At 41.3% G+C, this 15,258-nt stretch overlaps 1 protein-coding gene across 2 annotated transcripts in view; it reads right to left on the bottom strand.

Moving 5' to 3' along the window:
• The window catches only part of CERK (ceramide kinase), a 349,026-nt gene that overhangs the window by 163,835 nt on the left and 169,933 nt on the right, over nucleotides 1-15,258 (bottom strand). For both annotated transcript variants that reach the window (XM_053716616.1, XM_053716615.1), the window contains one exon: nucleotides 5,131-5,276. In XM_053716616.1, the coding sequence (XP_053572591.1) occupies nucleotides 5,131-5,276 (146 nt within the window). The remainder of the gene's footprint in view (nucleotides 1-5,130; nucleotides 5,277-15,258) is intronic.

Raw genomic sequence — 15,258 nt, forward strand, 5'->3', positions numbered from 1 at the left:
CTTTCGAGCCTAAATCAAGGTATCTATGACCGACTCATAGAATCCCCGCTTAGATAAAATCAAGCGTTCAATCTCCAGGCAGTCAGCCACAGAGAAACTAGATTTGGATGCTGGAACGGACCTTGAATGAGAAGGTCCTGTCTCAGTGGCAGTTTCCACGGTGGCCGAGATGACATTTCCACCAGGTCTGCATACCAAGTCCTGCGTGGCCACGCAGGTGCTATCAAAATTACCGAAGCCCTCTCCTGTTTGATTCTGGCAATCAGACGAGGAAGGAGAGTAAAAGGAGGAAACACATAAGCCAGGTTGAATGACCAAGGTACTGCTAGAGCATCTATCAGTACTGCTTGGGGATCCCCCAATCTGGACCCGTAACAAGGAAGTTTGGCATTCTGACGAGATGCCATCAGATCCAATTCTGGTGTGCCCCATTGATGAATCAATTGTGCAAACACCTCCGGATGGAGCTACCACTCCCCCGGATGAAAAGTCTGTCGACTTAGAAAATCCGCTTCCCAGTTCTCCACTCCTGGGATATAGATTGCTGATAGGTGGCAAGAGTGAGTCTCTGCCCATCGAATTATGTTGGAAACGTCTATCATCGCTAGAGAACTCTTTGTTCTCCATTGATGATTGATATATGCTACAGTGGTGATATTGTCAGACTGGAATCTTATGAATTTGGCCGAAGCCAGCTGAGGCCACGCCTGAAGCGCGTTGAATAACGCTCTCAGTTCTAGAATATTTATTGGAAGGAGAGCCTTCTCCTGAGTCCACACACCCTGTGACTTCAGGGAATTCCAGACTGCACCCCAGCCCAATAGGCTGGCGTCCGTCATCACTATGACCCATGCTGACCTGCGGAAACGCATTCCCTCGGACAGATGATCCTGCGACAACCACCAAAGAAGAGAGTCTCTGGTCTCTTGATCCAGATTTATCTGAGGAGATAAATTTGCATAATCCCCATTCCACTGTCTGAGCATGCATAGTTGCAGTGGTCTGAGATGCAAGCGAGCAAACGGAACTATGTCCATTGCCGCTACCATTAGTCCAATTACCTCCATACACTGAGCCACTGACGGCCGAGGAATGGAATGAAGTGCTCGGCAGGTGGTTAAGATCTTTGATTTTCTGACCTCTGTCAGAAAAATTTTCATGTCTACCGAGTCTATCAGAGTTCCCAGAAATGGAACTCTTGTGAGAGGGATAAGTGAACTCTTCTTTATGTTCACCTTCCACCCATGAGATCTTAAAAAAGCCAACACGATGTCCATGTGGGATTTGGCCAGTTGGTAAGTTGACACCTGAACTAAGATATCATCCAGATAGGGTGCCACTGCTATGCCCCGCGGCCTTAGAACCGCCAGAAGGGACCCTAGCACCTTTGTGAAAATTCTGGTAGCTGTGGCCAACCCGAAGGGAAGAGCCACAAACTGGTACTGCTTGTCTAGGAAGGCAAACCTGAGGAACTGGTGATGATCTTTGTGGATAGGGATGTGAAGATACGAATCCTTCAAATCAACGGTGGTCATATATTGACCCTTATGGATCATTGGTAAAATAGTCCGAATGGTCTCCATCTTGAAGGATGGGACTCTGATAAATTTGTTTAGAATCTTGAGATCTAAAATCGGTCTGAAGGTTCCCTCTTTTTTGGGAACCATGAACAGAATGGAGTAAAACCCCTGCCCCTATTCTGCTTTTGGAACTGGGCAGGCTACACCCATAGTATATAGGTCTTCTACACAGCGTAAGAATGCCTCTCTTTTTGTCTGGTTTACAGACAACCGTGAAAGATGAAATCTCCCCCTTGGAGGAGAATCTTTGTAGTCTAGAAGATACCCCTGGGTCACGATTTCTAAAGCCCAGGAATCCTGAACGTCTCTTGCCCAAGCCTGAGCGAAGAGAACAAGTCTGCCCCCTACTAGATCCGGTCCCGGATCGGGGGCTGCCCCTTCATGCTGTCTTGGTAGCAGCAGCGGGCTTCTTGGCCTGTTTACCTTTATTCCAGGTCTGGTTAGGTCTCCAGACTGACTTGGATTGAGCAAAATCCCCCTCCTGCTTTGTGGCAGGGGAGGAGGTAGAGGGACCGCCTTTGAAGTTTCGAAAGGAACAAAAATTATTTTGTTTGGCCCCTTCTATTTGTCTTATCCTGAGGAAGGGCATGGCCTTTACCTCCAGTGATGTCGGAAATGATCTCCTTCAGTTCAGGCCCGAATAGGGTCTTATCCTTGAAAGGAATAGCTAATAGCTTAGATTTTGATGACACATCAGCAGACCAGGACTTAAGCCATAACGCTCTACGCACTAAAATGGCAAAACCTGAATTCTTTGCTGCTAATTTAGCCAGTTGAAAAGCGGCATCTGTAATAAAAGAATTAGCTAGCTTGAGAGCCTTAATTCTATCTAAAATATCATCTAATGGGGTCTCAACCTTAAGAGCCTCCTCTAGAGCCTCAAACCAAAAAGCAGCTGCAGTAGTTACAGGAACAATGCACGCTATAGGTTGCAGAAGAAAACCCTGATGAATAAATATTTTCTTTAGAAGACCCTTTAATTTTTTTATCCATAGGATCTTTGAAAGCACAACTGTCCTCAATAGGTATAGTTGTAAGCTTAGCCAGGGTCAAAATAGCTCCCTCCACCTTAGGGACCATCTGCCACGAATCCCGAATGGTGTCAGATATGGGAAACATTTTCTTAGTAGGAGGGGGCGAGAACGGAATGCCTGGTCTATCCCATTCCTTAGTAACAATGTCCGAAATCCTCTTAGGGACCGGAAAAACATTAGTGTAAGTAGGAACCTCTAGATATCTATCCATTTTACACAATTTCTCTGGTGGAATTACAATAGGGTCACAATCATCCAGAGTCGCTAAAACCTCCCTGAGCAACAAGCGGAGGTGTTCAAGCTTAAACTTAAAAGCCGTCATATCTGAGTCTGTTTGAGGGAACATCTTTCCTGAATCAGAAAGCTCTCCCTCAGACAGCAATTCCCCTACCCCCAATTCAGAACATTGTGAGGGTACATCGGAGATGGCTAATAAAGCGTCAGAGGGCTCAGCATTTACTCTCATACCGGACCTACTGCGCTTCCCCTGCAAACCAGGCAGTTTAGATAATACCTCTGTGAGGGTAGTAGACATAACTTCGGCCATATCTTGCAGAGTGAAAGAATTAGACGCACTAGAAGTACTTGGCGTCGCTTGTGCGGGCGTTAAAGGTTGTGACACTTGTGGAGAAGTAGATGGCATAACCTGAATCTTCCTGAGACATACTTTTATCAGCTAAAATATGTTCTTTGCAATGTAAGGCCCTTTCAGTACATGAGGGACACATTTTAAGTGGGGGTTCCACAATGGCTTCTAAACACATGGAACATTGGCTTTCCTCAATGTCAGACATGTTAAACAGGCTAGTAATGACCACAAACAGGCTTGAAAACACTTTATTTAGTGAAAAAATAACAATCTGAAAAAACGGTACTGCGCCTTTAAGAGGAAAAAAGCATACACTTTTTCCAAAACTGCTTGAAAACAATAAAATTATCCCAATTTTATGATAAAAGCATCCCAACATGTCAGCTAAGTTTGCCCCACAAGGAAAGGAATACTTAACCCTTACCAGAAAAAACAGAATACAATAAAACGTTTATTTCAATAAAAAACACCCCCTGCACCTCGCTACAGCCCTGCTGTGGCGCCTACCTGCCCTCAGGGGTCTGTAAAATCGGATTAAACTTTCGATTTGGCCCAATACTGCTCACAAGGGCCCACCGGAGTTGGAGCTTGCTGCTTGCCTGGGAAAAACAACTGCGCAACTGAGGCGCGAAAATAGGCCCTGCCCATCTCACTCGATGTCTCACAGCCTAAAATAACCGCACCAGAGCGGTCTAAAACCTAGCCATGTGGGTTCATATACCCATAAATGAAGCCATGTGTACCCTCTTATCTCAATAAACTATAAAAAACGTCTCTCATAAAAAACGTTATCTGCACTCCCAGCCATGTAAACTTTTGCCCACAAACATTCCAACATCAGTGTCAACCATTTTTTTATAGCCCATATATGCAAGCTCAGTAATACCCCTCTTTATACTTTAGGATTACTGCTTACCCTCTCCCTCATGGGGATACTGTCAGCCAATTCTGAAATAACACAGTCTCTCCAGAAAAAAATTACTGAACATACCTCACTGCTTATAGCATGAAAAACGTTCAGCCATTCTGTGGGAACTGCTCTGGATCTTAGTAACAACTGCTAAGATCATCAGCCTCCAGGCAGAAGTCTTCATCCATCTGCTGCCTGGGGGAAAATAGTACACACCGGTACCATTTAAAAAAAAAAAAAAAACTCTTGCTTGAAGAAAATAAAAAATAACATTTTATCACCTCTTTCACTTTACCCTTCCTATTACTTAGAGTAGGCAAAGAGAATGACTGGGGGTGGAGTCAAGGGAGGAGCTATATAGACAGCTCTGCTGTGGTGCTCTTTGCCACTTCCTGTTAGCAGGAGGATAATATCCCACAAGTAAAGGATGAATCCGTGGACTCGTCGTATCTTATAGAAGAAAAGGGTATTGTACTCTAACCATTAATATTTCCCAATGATCCAATTTCACCTGCTGGAGTACATTAAATTGCATGTGTCTTTATTAAGTCAATTGGAATAGCTGCTTTTCTTAAAACCACCACCTATAACAAGAGGATGTAGCAGAAATCAACCTCCAATGATGGGTGGGAGAAAAGCACAGCCATTTTGAAATGGTGTTCCTGCAGCTGCTTTGAATACATAGAACTCTTATCAGCTTCTGTGTATCTGAGTACATTGTCGCTTTAAAACATGTTGGATGCAAATGGTATAATTCATAAAGCATAAAAGAAAAAAAAACATAAAAAAAAATATGTTCTGATACAGTGGAAAATATAAATATGCAATATAATTATGACATATTTAAAAAAAAAAACAGGGTCATGCACGTGTTTTTTATTTATATGGCTTTTTTCTACCTACTTTGAAGCATCTCATATTTCTGAACATCAATAAAAGAAGCATCACTGAGCAAAGTCACAATATCCCTACTAAAGCAGAATAATTGGTTGACATCAATATAATTAGCTGTCTTACCAGCAGGAATAATGCCAATCCTGATATTGCAGTGTGCTAGCTGTGCTTTTGGATTGTGTTGATCGACATTAGAATCCTTCTGAACTCGGCCAATGAGGCCGTGCAACACTTCACTGAACATCCCATCACCGCCGACACAAACAATGCTGCCAGGAATGAGAGACATCGGTCAGATGGAATCAATGGTGCCGCACGTTTTAAATACTAGCTGCATCATATGCTTGAAATTGTAATGCTGTGTGTACTTAAAGGAAAATTCTCACAAGAAGTAATTGCCAGGGATCTTTACCACTATGTGCGTCTTATGATTGGGATTAAATTGTTTCTTTCATATTATATCAAGTAATCTGTTGAAAATACATGCAGGGTTTAGTTACAATTTCCAGAGACTGTAGAAGTCATTTTTATGTTATTAAGGGTACATACATGTTTTTCCGCTCACAGACCATACAAAAACACATGAATATGGCCCTGTATTTATCATATACAGGAGGATAAAATATAGATGTGCATTCAGATTCTTCATTAGGATCTGAATACGAAAGGCGGCAGGCGCTTGTGGCATTCGGCTCTTTTTGGAGCCGGATTTATTCCTGTGAAAGTGCAAGACACTAAGATCTGTGCAATCCAGATTTTAGATTAAAAATAAATCTGACTCCGAAAAAATAAATAAAAAGGAATGCCACGAGCGTCCGCCTTCTTCCACATTCGGATCCTAAGGAAGGTGGTCAAATAAAATGTATGCATTTTTTACGTTAATAATTGTTTACTATGTTTCAAGATCTAAATTAAAAAGGGACAGCAAACACCTTGCAATTACAAGAGATGTATGTTGTTTTGCAATAAAATAACATCTTGTTTACTTCATTTGTTTTTCAATGGTCAAACTCCAACCACCACTAGCCTCATTTTGAGGATCCAATTTGGCCTTGAGTATGCAGCTGACAAGACTATAAATGTATGTTGTTGTTTTTGTTTAAATGTTAAGACTTGGCTGATATGTTACTCTATAGCAACTCAACAGAAATGATAATTGCAAGGTGTTTCCTATAACATTAAACTGCTGGGCACAACTACAACATACCGCGCGGTTACTACTCACAATGCCACTGCTTTCCCTCCTGTTTCTGCAGTTCTATTCAAAGTCTTTTGCCTGTTTAAAGGGACAGTTTACCCAACAATGTTCTCACCTTTAATTTGTTCCCAATGATCATTTTTTTTCCTGCTGAAGTGTATTAAATTGTTTACAAGTAGCTTTTTTACCCTTATTTCCACATTTGAAATAGCTGATTTAGTTTGCGGTATCCCCACCTATTCTGAAAGTTTTTGGACTTCGAGACATGAAACTCCACATTTTTATTTTATGATACAGATAGATTATACATTTTTAAACAACTTTTTAATTTACTTTTGTTATCTATTTTGCTTCATTCTCTTGGTACCTTTTATTGAAGATGAAGCAATGCACTCCTGGAAGCTAGCTGAACACATTTGTAAGCCAATGAAAATGGACATACAAGTTCAGCCACCAATCAGCAGCTAGCTCCAAGCTCCTGAGCCTATCTAAAATTTGCTTTTCAACAAAGGATACAAAGAAAATAAAGCAAATTAGATCTAAGTAAATTGGAAATTGAATGTTCTATCTGAATCATGAAAGAAAAAGTTTGCGTTTCATGTCCCTTTAAGCTATGGTCAGGTAATGGAAACACGGCCCGCAGAAGAAATTACACTGCTGGTGCAGTGAATAATAGAGAGAACTAATGATAATTTTTCATTGCTCTCTCTGAGTAGTGGGGTTTGCGTTACAAACAGATAAGGAAGCAAGTGTGTGTACACAAAGTGATAACATAATGAGATCTAGATTTACCTGCAAGCTCAACCCATTTCAATAGCCTGTGGTTTCAAAAACAGCAATTTCATATACACAAATAAACCTAAAAATGCAATATCTCATACATTCTATACTTGTATAACAAGTCATTAGAAATACATTAAGGGAAAAACAATTTTACATTATACTGTCCCTTTAATCCCCTTAAAGGGACATAATACTCTATATGCTAAATCACTTGAAAGTGATGTAGTATAACTGTAAAAAGATGACAGGAAAAACAGAATTTATGCTTACCTGATAAATTACTTTCTCCAACGGTGTGTCCGGTCCACGGCGTCATCCTTACATGTGGGATATTCTCTTCCCCAACAGGAAATGGCAAAGAGCCCAGCAAAGCTGGTCACATGATCCCTCCTAGGCTCCGCCTACCCCAGTCATTCGACCGACGGACAGGAGGAAATATGCATAGGAGAAACCATATGATACCGTGGTGACTGTAGTTAGAGAAAATAATTCATCAGACCTGATTAAAAAAACCAGGGCGGGCCGTGGACCGGACACACCGTTGGAGAAAGTAATTTATCAGGTAAGCATAAATTCTGTTTTCTCCAACATAGGTGTGTCCGGTCCACGGCGTCATCCTTACATGTGGGAACCAATACCAAAGCTTTAGGACACGGATGAAGGGAGGGAGCAAATCAGGTCACCTAAACGGAAGGCACCACAGCTTGCAAAACCTTTCTCCCAAAAATAGCCTCCGAAGAAGCAAAAGTATCAAATTTGTAAAATTTGGCAAAAGTGTGCAGAGAAGACCAAGTCGCTGCCTTACATATCTGGTCAACAGAAGCCTCGTTCTTGAAGGCCCATGTGGAAGCCACAGCCCTAGTGGAGTGAGCCGTGATTCTTTCAGGAGGCTGCCGTCCGGCAGTCTCATAAGCCAATCGGATAATGCTTTTAAGCCAAAAAGAAAGAGAGGTAGAAGTTGCTTTTTGACCTCTCCTTTTACCAGAATAAACAACAAACAAAGAAGATGTTTGTCTGAAATCTTTAGTAGCCTCTAAATAGAATTTTAGAGCACGGACTACGTCCAAATTGTGTAACAAACGTTCCTTCTTTGAAACTGGATTCGGACACAAAGAAGGTACAACTATCTCCTGGTTAATATTTTTGTTGGAAACAACTTTCGGAAGAAAACCAGGCTTAGTACGCAAAACAACCTTATCTGCATGGAACACCAGATAGGGCGGAGAACACTGCAGAGCAGATAACTCTGAAACTCTTCTAGCAGAAGAAATTGCAACCAAAAACAAAACTTTCCAAGATAATAACTTAATATCTACGGAATGTAAGGGTTCAAACGGAACCCCTTGAAGAACTGAAAGAACTAGATTTAGACTCCAGGGAGGAGTCAAAGGTCTGTAAACAGGCTTGATTCTAACCAGAGCCTGAACAAATGCTTGAACATCTGGCACAGCTGCCAGCTGTTTGTGAAGTAAAACAGATAAAGCAGAGATCTGTCCCTTCAGAGAACTTGCAGATAATCCTTTCTCCAAACCTTCTTGTAGAAAGGATAGAATCTTAGGAATTTTTATCTTGTTCCAGGGGAATCCTTTAGATTCACACCAACAGATATATTTTTTCCATATTTTATGGTAAATTTTTCTAGTTACAGGCTTTCTAGCCTGAATCATAGTATCTATTACAGAATCTGAAAACCCACGCTTTGATAAAATCAAGCGTTCAATCTCCAAGCCGTCAGTTGGAGGGAGACCAGATTCGGATGTTCGAATGGACCTTGAACAAGAAGGTCCTGTCTCAAAGGTAGCTTCCATGGTGGAGCCGATGACATATTCACCAGGTCTGCATACCAAGTCCTGCGTGGCCACGCAGGAGCTATCAAGATCACCGAAGCCCTCTCCTGATTGATCCTGGCTACCAGCCTGGGAATGAGAGGAAATGGTGGGAACACATAAGCTAGGTTGAAGGTCCAAGGCGCTACTAGTGCATCCACTAGAGTCGCCTTGGGATCCCTGGATCTGGACCCGTAGCAAGGAACCTTGAAGTTCTGACGAGACGCCATCAGATCCATGTCTGGAATGCCCCATAATTGAGTTATTTGGGCAAAGATTTCCGGATGGAGTTCCCACTCCCCCGGAGGGAAAGTCTAACGACTCAGAAAATCTGCTTCCCAATTTTCCACTCCTGGGATGTGGATTGCAGACAAGTGGCAGGAGTGATCCTCCGCCCATTGAATTATTTTGGTCACTTCTTCCATCGCCAGGGAACTCCTTGTTCCCCCCTGATGATTGATATATGCAACAGTCGTCATGTTGTCTGATTGAAACCGTATGAATTTGGCCTTTGCTAGTTGAGGCCAAGCTTTGAGAGCATTGAATATCGCTCTCAGTTCCAGAATGTTTATCGGGAGAAGAGATTCTTCCCGAGACCATAGGCCCTGAGCTTTCAGGGGTTCCCAGACCGCGCCCCAGCCCACCAGACTGGCGTCGGTCGTGACAATGACCCACTCTGGTCTGCGGAAGCTCATTCCCTGTGACAGATTGTCCAGGGTCAGCCACCAACGGAGTGAATCTCTGGTCTTTTGATCTACTTGAATCGTCGGAGACAAGTCTGTATAATCCCCATTCCACTGTCTGAGCATGCACAGTTGTAATGGTCTTAGATGAATTCGTGCAAAAGGAACTATGTCCATTGCTGCAACCATCAATCCTATTACTTCCATGCACTGCGCTATGGAAGGACGAAGAACGGAATGAAGTACTTGACAAGAGCTTAGAAGTTTTGATTTTCTGACCTCTGTCAGAAAAATCCTCATTTCTAAGGAATCTATTATTGTTCCCAAGAAGGGAACTCTTGTTGACGGGGACAGAGAACTTTTTTCTTTGTTCACCTTCCATCCGTGAGATCTGAGAAAGGCTAGGACGATGTCCGTATGAGCCTTTGCTTTTGACAGAGACGACGCTTGAATCAGGATGTCGTCCAAGTAAGGTACCACTGCAATGCCCCTTGGTCTTAGAACCGCTAGAAGGTACCCTAGTACCTTTGTGAAAATTCTCGGAGCAGTGGCTAATCCGAATGGAAGTGCCACAAACTGGTAATGCTTGTCGAGAAAGGCGAACCTTAGGAACTGATAATGTTCCTTGTGGATAGGAATATGTAGGTACGCATCCTTTAAATCCACCGTGGTCATAAATTGACCTTCCTGGATGGTGGGAAGGATCGTTCGAATGGTTTCCATTTTGAACGATGGAACCCTGAGAAATTTGTTTAGGATCTTGAGATCTAAAATTGGTCTGAATGTTCCCTCTTTTTTGGGAACTATGAACAGGTTGGAGTAAAACCCCATCCCTTGTTCTCCTATTGGAACTGGATGAATTACTCCCATCTTTAACAGGTCTTCTACACAATGTAAGAATGCCTGTCTTTTTATTTGGTTTGAAGATAATTGAGACCTGTGGAACCTTCCCCTTGGGGGTAGATCCTTGAATTCCAGGAGATAACCTTGAGAAACTATTTCTAGTGCCCAAGGATCCTGAACATCTCTTGCCCAAGCCTGAGCGAAGAGAGAAAGTCTGCCCCCCACCAGATCCGGTCCCGGATCGGGGGCCATCCCTTCATGCTGTTTTGGTAGCAGTGGCAGGCTTCTTGGCCTGCTTACCCTTGTTCCAGCCTTGCATCGGTCTCCAGGCTGGTTTGGGTTGTGAAGTATTACCCTCTTGCTTAGAGGATGTAGAATTAGAGGCTGGTCCGTTTCTGCGAAAGGGACGAAAATTAGGCTTATTTTTAGCCTTAAAAGACCTATCCTCAGGGAGGGCGTGGCCCTTTCCCCCGGTGATGTCTGAAATAATCTCTTTCAAATCAGGACCAAACAGTGTTTTACCCTTGAAAGGGATGTTAAGCAATTTTGTCTTGGAAGACACATCCGCTGACCAAGACTTTAGCCAAAGCGCTCTGCGCGCCACGATAGCAAACCCTGAATTTTTCGCCGCTAATCTAGCTAATTGCAAAGCGGCATCTAAAATAAAAGAGTTAGCCAATTTAAGTGCTTGAACTCTGTCCATAACCTCCTCATACGAGGATTCTTTATTGAGCGACTTTTCTAGTTCTTCGAACCAGAAACACGCTGCCGTAGTGACAGGAACAATGCATCAAATTGGTTGTAGAAGGTAACCTTGCTGAACAAACATCTTTTTAAGCAAACCCTCTAATTTTTTATCCATAGGATCTTTGAAAGCACAACTATCTTCTATAGGGATAGTAGTGCGTTTGTTTAGAGTAGAAACCGCCCCCTCGACCTTGGGGACTGTCTGCCATAAGTCCTTTCTGGGGTCGACTATAGGAAATAATTTCTTAAATATAGGGGGAGGAACAAAAGGTATGCCGGGCCTTTCCCACTCCTTATTTACTATGTCCGCCACCCGCTTGGGTATAGGAAAAGCATCGGGGGGCACCGGAACCTCTAGGAACTTGTCCATCTTACATAATTTCTCTGGAATGACCAAATTGTCACAATCATCCAGAGTAGATAAAACCTCCTTAAGCAGTGCGCGGAGATGTTCTAATTTAAATTTAAATGTTACAACATCAGGTTCAGCTTGTTGAGAAATTTTTCCTGAATCTGAAATTTCTCCCTCAGACAAAACCTCCCTCCTGGCCCCTTCAGATTGGTGAGAGGGTATGTCAGAACAGTTATCATCAGCGTCCTCTTGCTCTTCAGTGTTTAAAACAGAGCAATCGCGCTTTCTCTGATAAGTAGGCATTTTGGATAAAATGTTTGCAATAGAATTATCCATTACGGCCGTTAATTGTTGCATGGTAATAAGTATTGGCGCACTAGATGTACTAGGGGCCTCTTGTGTGGGCAAAACTGGTGTAGACACAGAAGGGGATGATGCAGTATCATGCTTACTCCCCTCATTTGAGGAATCATCTTGGGCAATATCATTATCTGTGGCATCATTGTCCCTACTTTGTTTGGACACTATGGCACAATTATCACATAAATTTAAATGGGGAGAAACCTTAGTTTTCATACATATAGAACATAGCTTATCTGATGGTACAGACATGTTAAACAGGCTTAAACTTGTCAACAAAGCACAAAAAACGTTTTAAAATAAAACCGTTACTGTCACTTTAAATTTTAAACTGAACACACTTTATTACTGAATATGTGAAAAAGTATGAAGGAATTGTTCAAAATTCACCAAAATTTCACCACAGTGTCTTAAAGCCTTAAAAGTATCGCACACCAAATTTGAAAGCTTTAACCCTTAAAATAACGGAACCGGAGCCGTTTTTACATTTAACCCCTATACAGTCCCAGTTATCAGCTTTGCTGAGACCCAACCAAGCCCAGAGGGGAATACGATACCAAATGACGCCTTCTATAAGCTTTTTCAGTGGTTTTTAGCTCCTCACACATGCATCTGCATGCCTTGCTCTCCAAAAACAACTGCGCATTAGTGGCGCGAAAATGAGGCTCTGCCTATGACTAGAAAAGGCCCCCATCTGAAAAAGGTGTCCAATACAGTGCCTGCCGTTTTTTAAAACAATCCCCAAGATTATAATAATTATTAAGAGTTATAATCTGCAAAATATGCTTAGCAAAGTAATCGTTTTAGCCCAGAAAAATGTCTACCAGTTTTTTAAGCCCTTATGAAGCCCTTTATTCTTTTACTTAATCTAAGAAAATGGCTTACCGGTCCCCATAGGGGAAATGACAGCCTTCCAGCATTAAATAGTCTTGTTAGAAATGTGGCCAGTCATACCTCAAGCAGAAAAGTCTGCCAACTGTTCCCCCCAACTGAAGTTACTTCATCTCAACAGTCCTGTGTGGAAACAGCAATCGATTTTAGTAACGTTTGCTAAAATCATCTTCCTCTTACAAACAGAAATCTTCATTTCTTTTCTGTTTCAGAGTAAATAGTACATACCAGCACTATTTTAAAATAACAAACACTTGATTGAAGGATAAAAACTACATTTAAACACCAAAAAACTCTTAACCATCTCCGTGGAGATGTTGCCTGTGCAACGGCAAAGAGAATGACTGGGGTAGGCGGAGCCTAGGAGGGATCATGTGACCAGCTTTGCTGGGCTCTTTGCCATTTCCTGTTGGGGAAGAGAATATCCCACATGTAAGGATGACGCCGTGGACCGGACACACCTATGTTGGAGAAATATCACCTGAGCATCTCTATGTAAAAAAGGAACATATTTTGCCTCACAATTTCCTCAGCTCAGCAGAGTAAGTTCTGTGTAAAAAGTTATACTCAGCTGCTGCCCAGCTGCAGGTAAAAAAATAATAATGAAGAAATGAACAGCAGCCAATCAGCATCAGCAGTGCTGAGGTCATGAACTCTTTTACTGTGATCTCATGAGATTTCATTGTAAACTTCCTTACACTGAATAGGGAAATAAGATGAGTGTGCACGTAAGCTCGCTCCTTCGCTGTCCCGAGACAGACGTACTCATTTGTTGCTTAGAAGTCCTTTACAATGGGATGTGGCTACTGAGAAACTTTTAAGGTAAAATATCTTTCTTTTTTACATAGAGATGCTCAGGTGATATTTTCTAGTCAGCTTTTTACAGCTATGCTGCATCACTTTCAAGTGTTTCAACATTTAGGTATTATGGCCCTTTAAAGATGCCAGATGGTGAAGCTCCTCCTCTTCTTACTAGGCACTGCCCTCTTGGAGCACAGGTATTCTCGCACAGTGTGACAAAAACAGGGTACATTTACAGATTAGTGAGGTTGTCAGCTTTTTAATAACTCTATAATATGCCTTGGATTAGGGTGCACAATACATAGCATGAGTTTTAATTTGTTTACATTTGCTGTTCCTGTATTGTCCTGCGACTGTGTTATTGCCGAGTGCTCTTTTTTTATTAATATATTTTGTGTAACTTTAAAACTGTAAAAAAAAATACAAAAGTGTAAAACTCAAACTCTGTATCATGCACAGTAAGCCAAAGCAAATCATACAGCTGCTACAAAGCATGGCAGCGTCACTGATCTATGAACATGCACTTCTTAGGTCACAGGATGTAAGAATAAGTAAGCTCCAAGATGGTGCTGCCCAGTATAAAGAGGTGGAACGTCAGCATCCAACACTTTAATATTTTTTAAATAGGACAACTGTAGTAACTATTATATTGTATTTGTGCTCAGCAGTTTAGAGTTCCTTCCAAAATAGCAGCCCATATAAGTTATAATAATTGGGTCTAGCTTCTATGAAGATTCTTGATGTTGGCAACGTGAACTTTATTTATGCTAAACATAGAGGACAACAATACAATCCTATGTCTGTAGTAAAGTAAACCTACAACTTCTTGGAAGGGAAGCACAAAGATAGCAATAAAATCTATTTTCCCTATGATTACTTAATCTTTATTTTATTTTCTTTGTCATTCACTTTGTAGCATTCACCAAATAAGACTGCTTGTCTTTCAGTTTTGTCAAGGCAGACAAACCTCACCAAAATCTAATGGTTTTAAAGGGTGACTCTTCCATTTCTTTCGCTGCTTATTATATAAAGCTAAAATATATATCTAGACAAAATAATGACGTACATAACAATGAATAAAAAGGAGGATATGTTGTAAAGGTTTTTGTTAGAATGAGATAAGAAAATGTAAATAAATCACAGGTGCAATTAAGGTTAAATGTATCAGAAATCAAAGATATATAATAACAACAATAATCTGTGTTCTCCAAAGAACATTTTGCCCGCTGGGTGACATTTTGAAGTAGCTGGGTGCGTGAATTTTCAGCTTTCCAAGGCACAAAACAATTAATTAATTTAACATAGATGCATTTAAAGGGGTACTAAACCCAACTTTTTTTCTTTTATGATTACGAAAGAGCATTCAATTTTAAACAACTTTCTAATTTACTCCTATTATCAATTTTTCCACATTCTCTTGCTATCTTTATTTAAAAAGCAGGAATGTAAAGCTTAGAAGCCGGGACATTTTAGGTTCAACACCCTGGATAGCGCTTGCTTATTGGCGACTACATTCAGCCAACTAATAAGCCAGCGTAAGCCAGGTTCTGACCCAGAAATGGGCCGGCTCCTAAGCTTTAGATTGCTGCTTTTTAAATAAAGATAGCAAAAGAATGAAGAAAAAATTGATAATAGGAGTAAATTAGAAAGTTGCTTAAAATCACATGCTCTATCTGGAAAAAAGTTGGATTTAGTTTCCCTTTAATGACAATTAACTTAATTTTGCCAAAAAAATTTTTTACATTTTTAATACTGGCTAATTTTAGC

This window comes from Bombina bombina, chromosome 6, assembly GCF_027579735.1.
Source record: "Bombina bombina isolate aBomBom1 chromosome 6, aBomBom1.pri, whole genome shotgun sequence".
NCBI lineage: Eukaryota > Metazoa > Chordata > Amphibia > Anura > Bombinatoridae > Bombina > Bombina bombina.